Source organism: Hippopotamus amphibius, chromosome 7 (genome assembly GCF_030028045.1).
Source record: "Hippopotamus amphibius kiboko isolate mHipAmp2 chromosome 7, mHipAmp2.hap2, whole genome shotgun sequence".
Classification (NCBI taxonomy): domain Eukaryota; kingdom Metazoa; phylum Chordata; class Mammalia; order Artiodactyla; family Hippopotamidae; genus Hippopotamus; species Hippopotamus amphibius.
The window spans coordinates 117,698,813-117,714,388 of record NC_080192.1 but is presented as its reverse complement, the minus strand read 5'-3'; the positions used below and the strand labels follow the sequence as shown (position 1 = coordinate 117,714,388).

The 15,576-nt window shown below is 33.7% G+C and overlaps 1 protein-coding gene across 3 annotated transcripts in view; it reads right to left on the bottom strand.

Annotated features, from left to right (window-relative positions):
- Positions 1-15,576, bottom strand: part of SOS1 (SOS Ras/Rac guanine nucleotide exchange factor 1) — a 125,350-nt gene that overhangs the window by 21,870 nt on the left and 87,904 nt on the right. For all 3 annotated transcript variants that reach the window (XM_057740692.1, XM_057740694.1, XM_057740693.1), the window contains 5 exons: positions 6,834-6,915; positions 5,951-6,073; positions 5,324-5,427; positions 3,938-4,160; positions 2,694-2,813 (listed from right to left, as the gene is read on the bottom strand). In XM_057740692.1, coding sequence (XP_057596675.1) covers positions 2,694-2,813; positions 3,938-4,160; positions 5,324-5,427; positions 5,951-6,073; positions 6,834-6,915 — 652 coding nt within the window. The remainder of the gene's footprint in view (positions 1-2,693; positions 2,814-3,937; positions 4,161-5,323; positions 5,428-5,950; positions 6,074-6,833; positions 6,916-15,576) is intronic.

Here is a 15,576-nt window from a genome sequence, read left to right as displayed (position 1 = left end):
ATCCAAATGTACTGTAATCTCAAAGAGATATCGGCACTCCCATGTTCACTGCAGCACTATTCACAATTAGCCAAATGTGGAAACAAATGTCCATCTACAAATGAAAGGATAAAGAAAATGCAAAATATATGTACAATGGAATATTATTCATTCAAAAAAGAAGGAAATCCTGCAATATGTGACAACATGGATGAACACTGAGGACATTATGCTAAGTGAAATAAGCCAGTCATAGAAGGACAAATACTGCATGATTCTACATACATGAGGTATCTAAAATAGTCAAATTCATAAAAGCAAAGAATAAAATGATGGTTGTCAGGGCCTGGGGGAGGGGAAATGGGGAGCTGCTATTCAACATGTATAAATTTCCATGTTGATTAGCACTTAAACGCAAGATAAATTCTAGAGATCTGCTGCACAACATTATGCCTGTAGATAATAATACTGTATTTGTACATTGAAAAAATCTTACACTTAAAAAAACAAAAAGAGAATGGAAAAAGAGCAGAAAATGGCCGCCTTCTCCGTAATCTATTAAAAAATAAGATAGAAATGAAAATGGTTTGTATGTCTTATGAGTTATGTTTCCTCTTTACAGACATAACTTTTAATTATTATCATAGAAAAGGGCTTCTGCAGCTGAAGTGTAGTTATTTGACTTGATAAAGAAAAAATCAGGAAGCAACATTTAGAGGGCAAATTCCAAAGTTTTACTTTTTAGAGGCTAAGAAGTAATAACATAAATAGAAGGAAGTCCTAACTTTAGGATAACTTATTTCTCTTTAGGAATTGCTTTCTGGTCTTTATCCACACTCCAGCTTACATTCTAGTCATTTCCTTACGTCACTGGTCTCTTGTTCTGATAATGCCAATATGATCTGTGGAAACTTCATATCACCTTTATAAAATATGAGTCAAGATCATAAAAAATATGGCCAATATATAAAACTAATCTCCGGTTCCAATTATAAAATTGTATTGAGATTCTGGACTTCTGACATGACAGTGTAAGAAGTTCTGCTTACTTACTCCTCAAGGAAACTGGTGAAAATTATATATATAATTATACATAACGTTCCAGCAGTCTCTGGGAATGGCCCTAAGGGCAAATGGCAAATAAAGAAACATCTATTCAGGTAAATTTACAATTCAGTAAGAGAGGAAAGAGTGTGTGGTATCTGAACCAAGACTTCCTCTACCCTCATTCCTCAGAGAACCTTGTGGGGGTGGGGAGGGGGGAGCAGTTAAGTTAGTCCAGACAGCCAAGAACACAGGGCTCCCTACCCCTTTGACATCTAAATGTCAGGCTTTACTAGGGAAAAAAAAAAAAGGAAACAGGGACTTCCCTGGTGACACAGTAGTTAAGAATCCTCCTGCCAATGCAGGGGACCCAGGTTCGATCCCTGGTCTGGGAAGATCCCACATGCTGTGGGAGCAACTAAGCGTGTGCGCCACTACTGAGCCTGCGCTCTAGAGCCCGTGAGCCACAACTACGGAAGCCCGTACACCTAGAGCCTGTACTCTACAACCAGAGAAGCCACTGCGATGAGAAGCCTGCGCACCTCAACGAAGAATAGCACCTGTTCGCCGCAACTAGAGAAAGCCCGCACAGCAACGAAGACCCAACGCAGCCAAAAAAACCAGAAACCCCCCCCAAAAAACAGGGAACAGTAAACTGCCTGCAAGACAGACCTGATATGTCAGATTTAACAGAAAAAAGATTTCAAAGTAGCCATTCTGAATTTGTTCACAGAACTAAAGGAAAATATGATTTAAAAAGTAAAGGGGAGGGGGTATGATGACCATGTGCATCAACAGGGAGTATCCTAAAAGACACAGGAATTATAAAAGAGACCAAATGGATTTGAAAAATACAATAGTTAAAGTAAAAAGTTTACTAGAGGGACTCTAGTCAATTTGAACTGGCAGAAGAAATAGTTAAACTTGAAGATAGAGTTACTTTTTAAAAAATGAAGGCAAAATAAAGACTTTCCCATATAAACAAAAACTAAGAGAATCTGTTGCTAGCAGACCCACCATACAAGAACTACTAATGCAAGTTCTTCAGGCTGAAAGCAAGTGACCCCAGATGGTGATATGAATCCACACAAAGAGCAGTGGTAAAGGTAATTATATGATTATAAAACACACTATAAGTGCCTATTTTTCCCTCATTGCTTTTCTTAACTGATTTAAAAAGCAACTGTATAAAATAATGTGTGTAATATATCGTTGGGCGTATAACATATAGAAATGTAGTGTATGTGAAATACATTGCCAATAATTACACGAAGAGTGGGTAAGAGCAAGGCTGTACCAGGCTATGAAAATAATGGCAAATTGTAGTAAAGCAATAATTACAACAATGTATCATTAGATCTATATAGTTAATTATATGTAATACACATTACAATACCACAAAAGGTGGGGAGCTATAGAGAAGTAACATTTCTATATATCGCTAGAATTCTGGTATAAATCTGAAGCTAATTCTGTTATGATGTATGTGGCAAACCTAAAAGCAATCACTAAAAAAATAACCTAAAATGCTACATTAGAAAATTATTCACTCAGTGCAAAAGAAAGGAGGAACAGAGGAGCAACAGCAAAAAAGACTTGAGACAGAAATACAATTGCAGTGAAATTTATAAATGACTGCTATGAAATGTAAGAAGATCAGTAATACTTACTTCTCAAACCACAGAGTGAGATTAGTGGTATGCCGAATCATTTTCAGAAGATTAGGAGAATTAATTTCTTTGTCTTCTTTTGTCCATACACTTCCAACTAATTCTGATGGCTGTACAGCTCTAAAATTATCAAGATATAATTCTCTGTGATACTTTTCCCTCTAGTATACTGATTTATTAAGTAAATGAGATACAAGTTTTATGAAAACAAGGTATAACAAAAACATAATTTTGCATCTTTTTCTATAGATTTAAAAAAATTTTGTATGCATATACCTGTGTACTTTTTTTTTTTTTTAACTGCTTTATAGTAGCATTTTGCTTTGGGCAAGGTTGGGATTTCTTCATAGTATCTTTCCCAGCACTTACAAATATTATCTAACAAATTAGGGTGAGAAAGTAGTTTGGGATAATTCTTTTAAATAATATGTTATAAAAAAATAAATAAATATGTTATAATAATCAGTCCAATGAAGGTATAGTAATTGCTGCAATTCATAAATCTCCCCCCCCCCCCCCACCAAAGGAGGGTGAAAAGCCCTCTAGGGAAGGTTCCTGGGAAAGAAATAAAAACAGATTCTAACACTGATTTGGGGAATAGTGATAATCTTTGGTGGGAGATCTATAAATTTAGTTCTTTATTTAGTTTTTAGAAAAATAGTTTGAAATCTAAATAGTCCAAATTTAAAACTAGAAACAGACATTTTTTGAGATGGTAGTTATATCAATGTAGAAAAACTAGAAAAGGCTAAATGGCAATGACTTAAGTTCACAATGACAATGGCAGTAGCTAACTCATTGAGGCCTTACTCTGTGCTGGGCAGTGTGCTACGTGCTATAAATATATGGACTATTTTAACCTTGCACAGCAGCTCCAGGACTAGGTACCATCATTAGCCCCATTTTACTTTTGAGGAAACTAAGCAGCAGAGGGATAAAAGTTACACAAGAAGGTTAAAGTTGCCCAAGGATACCAGGCCAGCAATTGGTAAAGCCAGGATCTGAACTTAGCTTTACCAACTAGGGGTGACTGGAGAAAGAGAGAAGCTGTAAATCCAGATAGAGCAAAGCAGATGAGGAGGTGAAAGAAGAGGAACCTTCTATACAGCAGGCCTTACTACAAGACACTTCATTTACTATCTCATTTATGTCTTATAACAATTCTATATGGCAGAAATCAGCATTTCATTTTAAAAGTTAACTCATCTGAGTTGATTTTTCAGCTTGAACATCAAATTACATACCGATATAGATCTGATTCAAGTAAAGTGAGCTGTCGAGCAATTTCTATTGGGTGTAAGGTGAGCAGGTCAAAAGTCTCTACGTGCCCAGGTCTGCTTATATGCCATTCAACTGTGGGAGGTGAACTCTGAAATGTAATATTATGACCTGGTCCATTGTCTCTTGCAATTTTTTTCCTTTGGATTATTTTAGTGATGGATTCAACCCATTTTTTCATTGCTTTACCTGAAATAACATTACATTAAAAATAATGTTTAAATATTTTACTCAATATTTTATTTAAAAAATAGTTTAAAATCATATAAGTGATACCTGAATATATCTTTACTATAAACGTTCAAATGATAAAAATTTAAAAATGAAGTTCCCTTTTACTATTTCCCTGGTTCCCTATCCCAATCTCATTTTTCTTTATGTGGGTAACCACAGTTAATAGTTTGGTATATATTCTTCCACATCCTTTTTAAATAAGAGAAAGTACTTTATTTGTAGAAAATTTTCACCTGTATTGTTCTAAATTTCAGTTCAAAATATTACTTTATAATCTTCTCCAAAAACGATATATCTTGCACAAATAAGAGTCATAATGATAGACCATACAACATTAGCTATAAATCAAATTAATTTGCATTTTATAGACCAAACAGTGCAGAGGACTGATTCCTTCATTTTGTGTGAGTTTTTGACGTGGCTTTGTTTTGTACTATGCATGCAAGTACTATTATTTAACTCTTTATTTTTCAATTCTCATTTAAAGTGTACAATGGAAATAAAACAAGTTTGTCTAGGATATCTTTAGACCTATACAATCAAAGAATCTTTAAAACTAGAAGGGAAAATGGAGATTATCAAGTCTATCTCCTCATGTTACTGAAGAGGAAACTGAAGTCTGAAAAATCAAAATGATTTTGCCCAGAGTCACTTATCTAATGAGTGGCAGTGTTCAGAAAAGAACTCTTGTTTCTTGGCTCCAGTTCGATATGCTCCGCTGCCTCTTTGATATGTTATGCACTATTCACCTGTGTCCCAGTCAACCTCCATCATGGTATTAAAACAGCACAACAGTTCCTAACTGTCCTTTGGTACACATAGTTTCAGATGTGTAAAGACAGCATAAATTGAAACTTTTTCTATCCAATTCCAAAATAATCAGTAAATTGATTTACTAAATGAAAATTCATTGGATCAACAAGATAATTATTAAACAATTTGTAGGTCATAAATGTGTGCTGAAAAATTTTAACTTTCCCAGTTGGTTATGCTGGTGTTATTATAAATACCTCTTAACGACACTGAACAGTAGTGATGTCTGTCAGTTGATAGTAACCATATTGGTACTTTTATTACATATAAAACTAAGGCACTTAAAACAAAACAAAACAAAATACCTCTTACTGTTCCAATAAATTCCTCCATTCGCTGCAGAAGATCTGCATCTCTTTCAAAATCATAGAAGTGGTGCTCTACCCAGTGCCGACATACATTTAATACTCTATGGCATTAACATAGAAGAAGAATTGAATTACATGGGAACTTGGACATAAACATTTATCACAATGAATGGTATAAATGAAAACGGAGTAACTCTTACCAAGTTAAATACAGTTGACCCTTGAATAACAAGGTTTGTACTGTGCAGCTCCACTTATACTTGGATTTTTTTTTTCATTAAATCTATACCACAGTACTACACCCTAGGCAAGTGGTTCAGTCTGTGGACGCAGAACCACAGATTCAGAGGGCTGACTATAAAATTATATATGGATTTTCTATTGTGCCGAGGGTCAGTGTCCCTAATCCCTACGTTGTTCAAGGATCAATTTTAATCTTATAAGTGGCTTACCACTTTCAAAATTCTATGTTAATTAAGACTTATACAGTAATTTCTGATAATTCCTCTTTACTTCACTCATTTTATATGTTACTTCCTCCTTGCTTGGGAAAGATCTTTATTTAACTCTGAAACAAAAGTTCAACAAAGACTTATTTACTTCAATTATTTATCTAATGCTTACCGCAGTTGTACAGGCTGTATATATTCTTTTCTAAACCTTTTTAGTTCTGCACTCAAGGGCTGATCTCCATTCTCTATAGCTATGCGATCAGCTTCTGTTGGCTCAGGCTCTGGAATTTCAAACCTAACATAAAACAGAACAAACTAATGAAAAGATCAATATCAAATTATGCAAACAGATAACTACAAATCTGTTAACTAGTCAGCACAATCAAGAGAGTGCTGTAAAAAATACTAAGAATATACACATCAATGAAAACAAGTGAGGCTTCTATAATGTAAAGGCTAATGATCTTCATTTTTTAAAAAGAAATTAATACTTGCCAATATAAATAAAACTAACTAGAAACATAGTGAATACATGCAAAGGCTAAAAATAAGTGTGATTATGAAGTTAAGGGAATGATGTTCATTTTTGGCTTGTGTAATTACTCTAAATCAGCCAACATAAAACTTTGTAAGGGTTAAGTTTTGAAAAGTTGACTGCTCTTTGGGTGGCTGAAACACTTTTCTTGATTACAGTACTTGTTCACTGCATTTTCTTCAACATGTGGTATATTTGAAAAATTCTGTTTAGAACATTTAAATCATTAAAATTTGAATTTCCAGAGCCTAAAGAAATTCTATATTTTTACAGTTCTTTAACTTGATTAATTCTATAAATTTGAAATTTCACATATTGAGTTTCCATGTAAAAAAAGAAGCCTTTTTTTGTATTTAAATAATCAAAGCTAACATATTATAAAAGAAATAGACATCCAAGAGATTTTCTTCTTAGAGTATTCATGAACTACAATTTAAGTCTCCTTCAATATACTTCCATATCTTAGCTCAATCTCATTAAAAAAAAGAACAAAGAATTTAAACATTTTAAATTGACAGACCTTTCTATTATAAGACTCAGTAGTTCTTGAGGTTTACAAAAGGATCTATATGTTGTAAGAAATGTCCGAACAAAATTGGGATCTATGAAGAAAAAAGAAAAATGTGGTATTAAAATATTTTACTCAGAATGATTAAAACTATTATTTACATTATGAAAAGAGATTAGTCAATTTTAAAAGTCCCAAAATGTTCTGACCACACAGAATGCTTTGGACTTTGTAATCAACTGCTAGTTTTAGTTCCTAAATTTAGTTCCTAAATTAGTGGCAAAATCATTGTTATTAAAATTTTACATCAACTTATTTCTTGACCTCTGCACACTCTGACTAGCTGATCTTAAACTCAGGACACAGGAATACAAAGGGAAGAAAGGCAAAGCATAGAAGCAAGCTTCCACCTGCTACATCAATCTCAGAGTATCATCAGTTGGTTTATCTCCCTTGTAAACAGAAAGGCCACAGCAATAACCCATTACTTTTCCTGCCATCCAGACTGGTTTATCTAAGATTAGTTATCTTGATTTCTTTAAATCATGTTAACAGAGCATACAGCTGGAAACTGGATCTTATAATGTGTAGATTAAGTTAAATACAGTTTCTAAATTGTTTTACATGCTAGAGGTCTTAATTTAAACTGCTAAAAGGTGCTTACACATATGTGTAAGTTATTAAAACTATTAAATGTGCGAGAATATGTTGATTTGGTTCTAGTCACAACGTTTAGTTAGTTTAAGTGCAAGGAGACACAATGAGAGTTCCATCATAAGAGCAGGAGTCTTCAACCCCTTCCATGAAAGAGCCTGCTTTTCATTCATCCTCTGTGAAGTAAAGCAGGAGTGTGATCACCTCTCCAGGCCTGCCTACTCCAGTTTCTCCTTGACAGTATTCTCCCAAAGTTGTGGAGGAAGGCTGCTATCATCAGCACAAGAGATCGGGGCTATCATCTGCATAAAGGGAGTTGGGGGTGGCGGGGAGACCCCTTCCCATGATGGGGGAAAAAAACACTCACCACTCGCTGTAACTCAAATTTCAGTGAAAGGTCCGCATTTAGTTGTAAGAGTCTTTAAAAAGGAGGAGGGGAGAATTCATTGAGTTTTTTTTTTACTGGGAGTATCCTTTTCCTATTTCACATCACTATGGAATGGTAAGCTCTAATTTAATGATACATTTATTGAGAGTAGCAACTACCTTTATTTATGTTAGGCTACACACTATGGATTCTTTATAAGAAATATAATGTCTGTTATTAGCATAGGATTTAGCAAGAATCAGAATTCATTTGCATGGAAAATCTCTATTTAGTCTGATTCTGTCTGATTAGGAATTATCCTAAATTGAGCCTTAAAGTAAAATAACTATATTAACCTCCCCCCTGCCAAAATTAAATTCATGGATTTATCATAAAATAGAAATCTATTTCCAATCTATTGGTATATGTGGTCATCAAGATAATGAATTGATTTAAATGTCAGACAACCTTGAATTTAAGATAATACTTAAGTTAAAGAAAAATTTACATCATAAAAATATATTGGTTTTCATTGTCCTCCTTCTCCTTTAGCTTCATACCTTCTGAGGCTAGAGTGGGTTACTGATAAAAGTAATTTAAATAATACAATCCTTTAGTAATTTCCTCTCTGTTGGTATTTTATTGTTTGTCTTCAGTTACAGAGTTCCTCAAACGTTAAAGACTAATGTCTCAACCAGAAGAAAAGATTTTAAAACAGAAGGCTGTACAAGATTTTAAAACAGAGATTTATAACGGTTTCATCACAATCCTCCCTTTCAAGAATCTTCTTCCTGTTCTGCAAATCTATATGTAAGGTGAGGCTACTCAAAACATCATGTATTTAGGAAGCAAAAGCAGTGGCCACTGTAGAGATACTGAGCTGTCACTGTTGGAGAGGCCAGACCCTTAGTACAGAGTGCTCCAAATATCCCTGAGCTGTGTTCCAAAATTATGGGTAATCTCTCCTTTTTTAAAATAAAAGTTTATTTTAGTCTAAAAGTCTAAAATCAATATCCAGATCCATTTCTTCTCAAATGCCACCTAAGTCAGGCTAAAAATTTGTGGGATATCAAAGACACTTTAAAGTTGAAAAATAATAAAAGCAAGTTCTAAGTGAATTAAAGTATGTTTTTAAAAAACTGGCTATTTTTATTATTTTTCTATATTTACTTATTTATTTGGCTGTGTCGGGTCCTAGCTGTGGCACGCGGGATCTTGTTGCGGCATGCAGACTCTTCATTGCAGTGCATGGGCTTCTCTCTAGCTGTGGTGCACAGGCTTAGTTGCCCTGCGGCATGTGGAATCTTAGTTCCCCTACCAGGGATCAAACCAGCAGGCAAACTTCCTTCCTTCCTCCCTTCCTCCCTCCCTCCCTCCCTCCCTCCCTTCCTCCCTTATTTATGGCTGTGTTGGGTCTTTGTTGCTATGTGCAGGCTTTCTCTAGTTGCGGTGAGTGGGGGCTAATCTTCATTGTGCAGGCTTCTCATTATAGTGGCTTCTCTTGTTGTGGAGCACAGGCTCTAGGCGTGTGGGCTTCAGTAGTTGCAACACATGGGCTCAGTAGTTGCAGCACGTGGGCTCGGTAGTTGTGGCTCATGGGCTGTAGTGCACAGGCTCAGTAGTTGCGGTACACGGGCTTAGTTGCTTCACAGCATGTGGGATCTTCCCAGACTAGGGATCGAACCCATGTCTCCTGCATTGGCAGGTGGAGTCTTAACCACTGTGCCACCAGGGAAGTCCCAGGCAAACTATTTTAAAACAGCCTTTTCATCTTATACCAAAACTTCTGGCCATTTCAGCACTTTACTAACTGATGACAATGAAAGTCACGATGTGCCTCAGTGCCACATCAGTCAAAAGGGATCATCACATTAATTCCTGATGTCTGTTATGTAATGAATTCAAAGAGCATTCACATAATTCATTCCATATGATTTCTGTGACGTGAGCAGGGCTGCTGCTGTTTTTCCCCTTCTATATATGAGAGAAGTAACTAAGAGCTATCTAAACTCACCCAGTAGAGTGAAAGAGATGGAACCAGAATCTAGATCGTGTGATTTCTGATTTTTTGCTTTTTTCTGCCATATCACCTAAGCTCCCTGCATTAAAGGATCTGTTAAGGTTTCCTAAGCTGTGAGATCTAAATATAAAGAATGAATCCATGAGTTATATGATCACTATAGAAATACACATAAAAAAAAAAAAGAAATACACATAAATGATTAATTCAGAATGAAGCTGTAAACTGCTAATCTTGGTTAAAGGCACTAAAGTCATTGAAAAATTAGCAGTCTAATTGTGACTTTGTAATTCTTGTTAAGCCTTCTTCCAGATTTTAGGAAGTAGCAGCTGTACCTTCCTGTACACTATATTCAGAAGAGGAGTTTCTGAAGCTGGTGGTGAAATAAACACTCCCACAATCATCACTGTTGTATTAACTTCTAAAGTGATTCAAGTTTAAGTTGTTTTTAGCTTGATTAGAAATTAGAGCAGTCTTGCCAAAAGAAAAAACCAGAAGCTAAAAATAAACCAAGAACATTTGGCAAAAGTTTAAGTACTTTCAAAAACCATCTTAAAGGCTGCATATATTCCCAGGCTTGTATTAATTTAGGCTCTATTTCTAGTCTAAAACAGTGGGAAATTGCTAATGAATGAGAAACTTATATTAAGAGAGGACATAACATCTATATGTGAAATTTTACACAAAATTCCATATTCCAGAAGCTATTTTTATTTCTATTGATTTCCCCATTTCAGTGATAGTGACACATACTGTGTCACACTAACCACTGCAGACCTATATATCTTATTGATGATACAAAGGACTAAGATAATTAGATAGTTTAAAAATACCCATCAGTAAGGACAGGTGATATGATCTTGTAGGAAAACAAAGTACCTAGTTCTATTTATCAGACAATGATAAAAGCTAAGTTTTACACTGCCTCTGTTATCTACCTATATTATAAAGTGATATTTCAGAGACAGATGGAAGCAAATGCACTAAAAATACAAAAGCCAGGATGATTTAGTTTTAAAACATAAGCACAAATATTTGTGGAGAAAATGAAAATCAACTATTTTGATACTCTCCTCTTCCTGTTTATTGCTAGTGGATGTAATTCCACAAACTTCGTTCTCAAACATAGCCCCTAATGGATTTCAACATGAGCAATGGCAAAAACATCCTCTGTGGCTTTTCTTCTTCATGATGTTAGGTAACATTCTTTTCTACTGGACTCTCAAAGCCCTGTACTAAGATTTCTACCATGTTCACTAGTTGCTCTGCTCCCCTCTGTCTACCCAACCTCTCTGTATGTACAAATACCGGCTAACTCTACCACCAAGTCCCTGGTCTAGGCCCAGGTTATTTCAAATATAAGCTGTGTCTTCTATTTTCTGCTTGTCTTTTAGCTGTCTCTGTCACTCTAAAGCTATTCTTTGGTAATATTTTATTGTACAATTCTTTAAAATCTTAGGAAATCAGAATATATTTACATTAATGTTCAGAATACAGCATACTAGATTTGAGGTGATAAATTTATCCTTTTTTCAATACATTTTTATTGGCAAGGTCAATGAATTTATGAAATATTTGTTACATAGAGAGTTATTCATGTAAATACCCATCCCCCAACCACCATAGTGAAGTACCGTTAATCAGGATGTCTGTTCATGTGATAATTCTCCCTTTAATACAGCCATTTAAAACGCTACAAGAAACAATAAGCTTCTCAACAAGGATTTATAAACAATCACTCTTGAATTCCTTAAAAAAGGAAACAGACGCTATGCTGACGCACAAACACTTAAAAAAAAAAATCAGAGTTTAAAAATAGAACAGCACTGCCCTATAGATCAAAAATTGTTCAAAAGATTTTTTTAAAGTTGAAACACCCAAACAGAGCTTATGTAGGATACAAACTCCAAAGAAATCTAATGCAGTTTTTTTTTTTTGCAAATTTTCTATATGAGGGCATAAAATAGCAGTAAATACTTTAAAGAAAAATATCAACTGGCTTAAGTTTTTTCAATACCATTTTTTTTTTGAAAGAGAAGTTCACCATGCATTGGAAATACCTCTTCCCCACACTTCAATATGAGAAGCTTTTATTTCCATATAATGTCAGTTCTGAAAGATCCCTACTTCAAAGTCATCTCATTTCTCTAAAAGAGACTATCAAAACCAGACATACCATCTCCAAACATTTCTTCACCCATGTTGTTTTAAAGTCTCAATAGTTAATTTGTACTAAATTATTTCCCATAACTCTGTAACAGAAGTGAAATTCCTACTTTCATCTCCTGCTTTTTTATGCATATTGCTTTGTGCTTTCTTACTGTAGGTAAAAGTCTCTTCACATCCTTATCAGATCCAAAATGATCCATCTAACTAGACAACTTCCCCCCACACCATTTCAGATGAATTCTGAAGTTCTGATGTAGTTAGCGAATTACTCTATGTCCAGAAACACTGGACCTGAGGCACTATAAATTAGATTCCTCATAAAACCCTGTTACAATCTTTTGAGCAACAGTTAAGCACTTTCTAATTCACCTAAATTTACAGGGCAAACAACACCAATAGACTAACTGGATTCTGTTAAAAACTAAAATTATAATGACCAACATCTAACTATAAACTAAAATCTATGCATTAATATAGAAGTTATTTAGAATTTATTACCTATTTCAATATGAAAAAAACAGTACTTTGAATATATTTTCATAGTAGACCTGTGTTTGCCCACAAGTGAATAAGCCATTTATATTATTGGCAATTCAAACCAAGCAAGTAACTCTCTTTATTTTTACTATTCAATATACATAATAAAAATTATGTTCTAAAAATGAAAAAAATTCATATGAGTCAGTGTAACATGGTAGAAAGTATACTCTATTTAACGAGTCAATAAACCTCATTTCTAGTCCTCTTTCTGCAATTAACTGATATGATTTCTGGCAAATCACATAAACTTCAGGGGCTCTGCATTTTGGTCTATGAAGTGAAGGACTGATCATCGGAGATCTATAGCTCTGTTTCGTAAATTACTGTTAAAACACTTGAATGATCAAGTTGGCTGAAGCCACGGTGAAGTCTGAATTAAGTAAGGTTAAACAAATTTTCTGTTTTTTATGACAGTGTCTGACCAACCTATCTAAAAAATCTAAAAATGTCTAAAAGATGTAAGTAGTGCTTATTAGTTATTGGATTTTTCTCATTTATTACAGCCAATGTGTTTTACTTTAATTCTATACAATGTAATAAAAATATGAAAGTTAAATTTTAGCTTTTGTTTCAGTGTAAGCTACAACTTGTACTGTATGTTCTCTGATAAAAATACCTATCAAACAACTGAACCAAAATTAAATACAGCAGACCAATAGTTCTTAAAACAAACAGCTAATCTATTATCATTGTAGTGAGGACTCAGAGTCCACTTGATCTGGAAAAGACCTTAAAAAATAGCTGCTTTCTTGTTCTACAAGTTCATACATGGTCTATTAAAAAACACGTTCTATATTGCCAGTAATACAGTCAGTCACAGACCTTACAGAAGTCAAATAGGCTAATAATTCTTATTGGTGTGTATGGTAAACCACAATTCATGAAAGCTCCTTGTGGATTTTAGTTACACTAGTAATATATTTATGACATAAGTTAAAATATTCAATTAAGCTTCAAAATGTCAAAAAACTTAGCTACAATACTTCTAAACCCAACACTGGCTTTTTATTCCTCAAGAAATTAATGAAAGGAATTAAAAAAAAAAACTTTAACATTTAAAAAAGTAAAAAAACTTGTCAATTTAAATTAGAATACACTTAACTTTGCAAAGGTCTATAAATCTAGAAAGTTAAGTGTTCTATGTTAACTAGAAATAAAACCATTTAAGTTATTCTACTCAAAAGCTAAAAATTAATGTAAATGACAGCAACTATCAAAAGTAACTAATAAAACACCATAGCAAAAGTACTGTGTCTACAGACTTGACTAGCATTGTGTACATTAAGACTGCCAAGACTAAAGAAAAACTATCAGCTATGCTTGTTCAAGTTTTGTTTGCTTCTAAAGCATCCTCATTCAAAAAATAAATAAAAGGTACAGTCCTCCAGCAAAGAAATATTTAATCGTTCTATAACTGCTTATTAATAATCGTTAGTTCTGTGAAATAAAGCAAGCAGTAAAGAAAATTTTTATCATTAATAGGAGTTTTAAAGAAACTATATTAAAAAATTTGAAAATATTTTCCAAATCAAATATCATTGACTTGCAGTAGTAAATGCTAGTCAGTCTTCTTAAGCACCTGCCACTTGTATGGCTCTACAGGAAAAAAAAAAATTACAACTTCTGTCTCACAAACATAGATAAAAATCGAAGGATTAATTCTACTCTAAATAGTCTAAGAACCCAAAACAAAGGTATTTAAAATAAAACAACAAAGTTTAGAATGCTTATGCTAAGAAGTTCTGTGAATCTTCTAAGACACAAAAATCAGAATAATGTGGCAAGAAGAACAACCTGAACCTTTATAACCTTAAAAATTCCTTTGGAAGTAGCAAAGACATAACTATTTTGCAACCACAAATTTCAGGTAATGAATAAAAACATTTTTTAAGTTGTATTCTAGATCTTAAAGAAGCTGATGGTGATCAACTAAACAGATAGGTCATATTAATTACTGAAATGTGTACCTCTCAAAATCATTTCATATGTAATAAAAGATGACAGAATAATCTATTTTTCATGTAAAATCCTAGGCAGCTTACTTAAATTTTCTGTACTTTGATTTACTTTTTATTTTTCGATCAGTAAAATGAATACACTGACTAAAGAAGTTTCTAGGTGAAAAATCAATAGTAAAATTGGAATCCCCGAGCTTTCTTTCACTATATTCAACATGTTTCAGTTATTGCCTGCTACTACCAAATGGTATAAGCTTAAAAAGCCCAAACTGCTTTTAAAATTAGCCTATGGAAAATACTATTACTTTACTATGGAAAAGACTAGCAAAAGAACTACCAAATTGAACTGGTGCCAGAATAATTTCCAGAGAAAACTAAGAATCCATTTGAAGGACTTTAAAAACTGGAGAAATTTCTCCAGAAACACACATATCCTAGAGATAGAAATATACTTAAGTAAAAAGCTTGGGGATGGAAGTTAACTTGCACATTCAACTATTTAAGAATAGCACTTAAAAGAGTTATGTTTGATTTTATATGTTTTTGTAATAAAAGCATTCTTTGAAAATAAGTTTATATTTATAAAGAGCTTTTACATATAATATTTCAGTTATTCTCTCCAACAATATTCTAAGATAGCTGTTGTGATGTTGAATTTTGAGATGAAAATTAAGGTTCTGAAACCCTTAAGGAACTGTGATAGAGTGAGGATGTGAATCTAAATTCAGTGCTCTTTCCACAGTATTCTGCAATAGTCAAACTTCCTACTATGTAGGAAAGCTGAAGAACACTGGATTATCATCTGTTACTTTATTAGGAGAAATAAAATTACTTAAAAAAATCGATCATTATATTTGTTCCTTACCTCTCAAACATTGTATTTGATTCAGCCTATTTAGAGACAAACATGTCTCAACCCTCTAGGAATCTTCCAAGCCCCTATGTTTGTCTCTAAAAATTGCCCTGCTGAGGTGAAATTGTTTTCTAAATAACATCAGTTGTAAAAAGCAAAAAATACTGAAAACTTAAATCACTCCCAGGATTGCT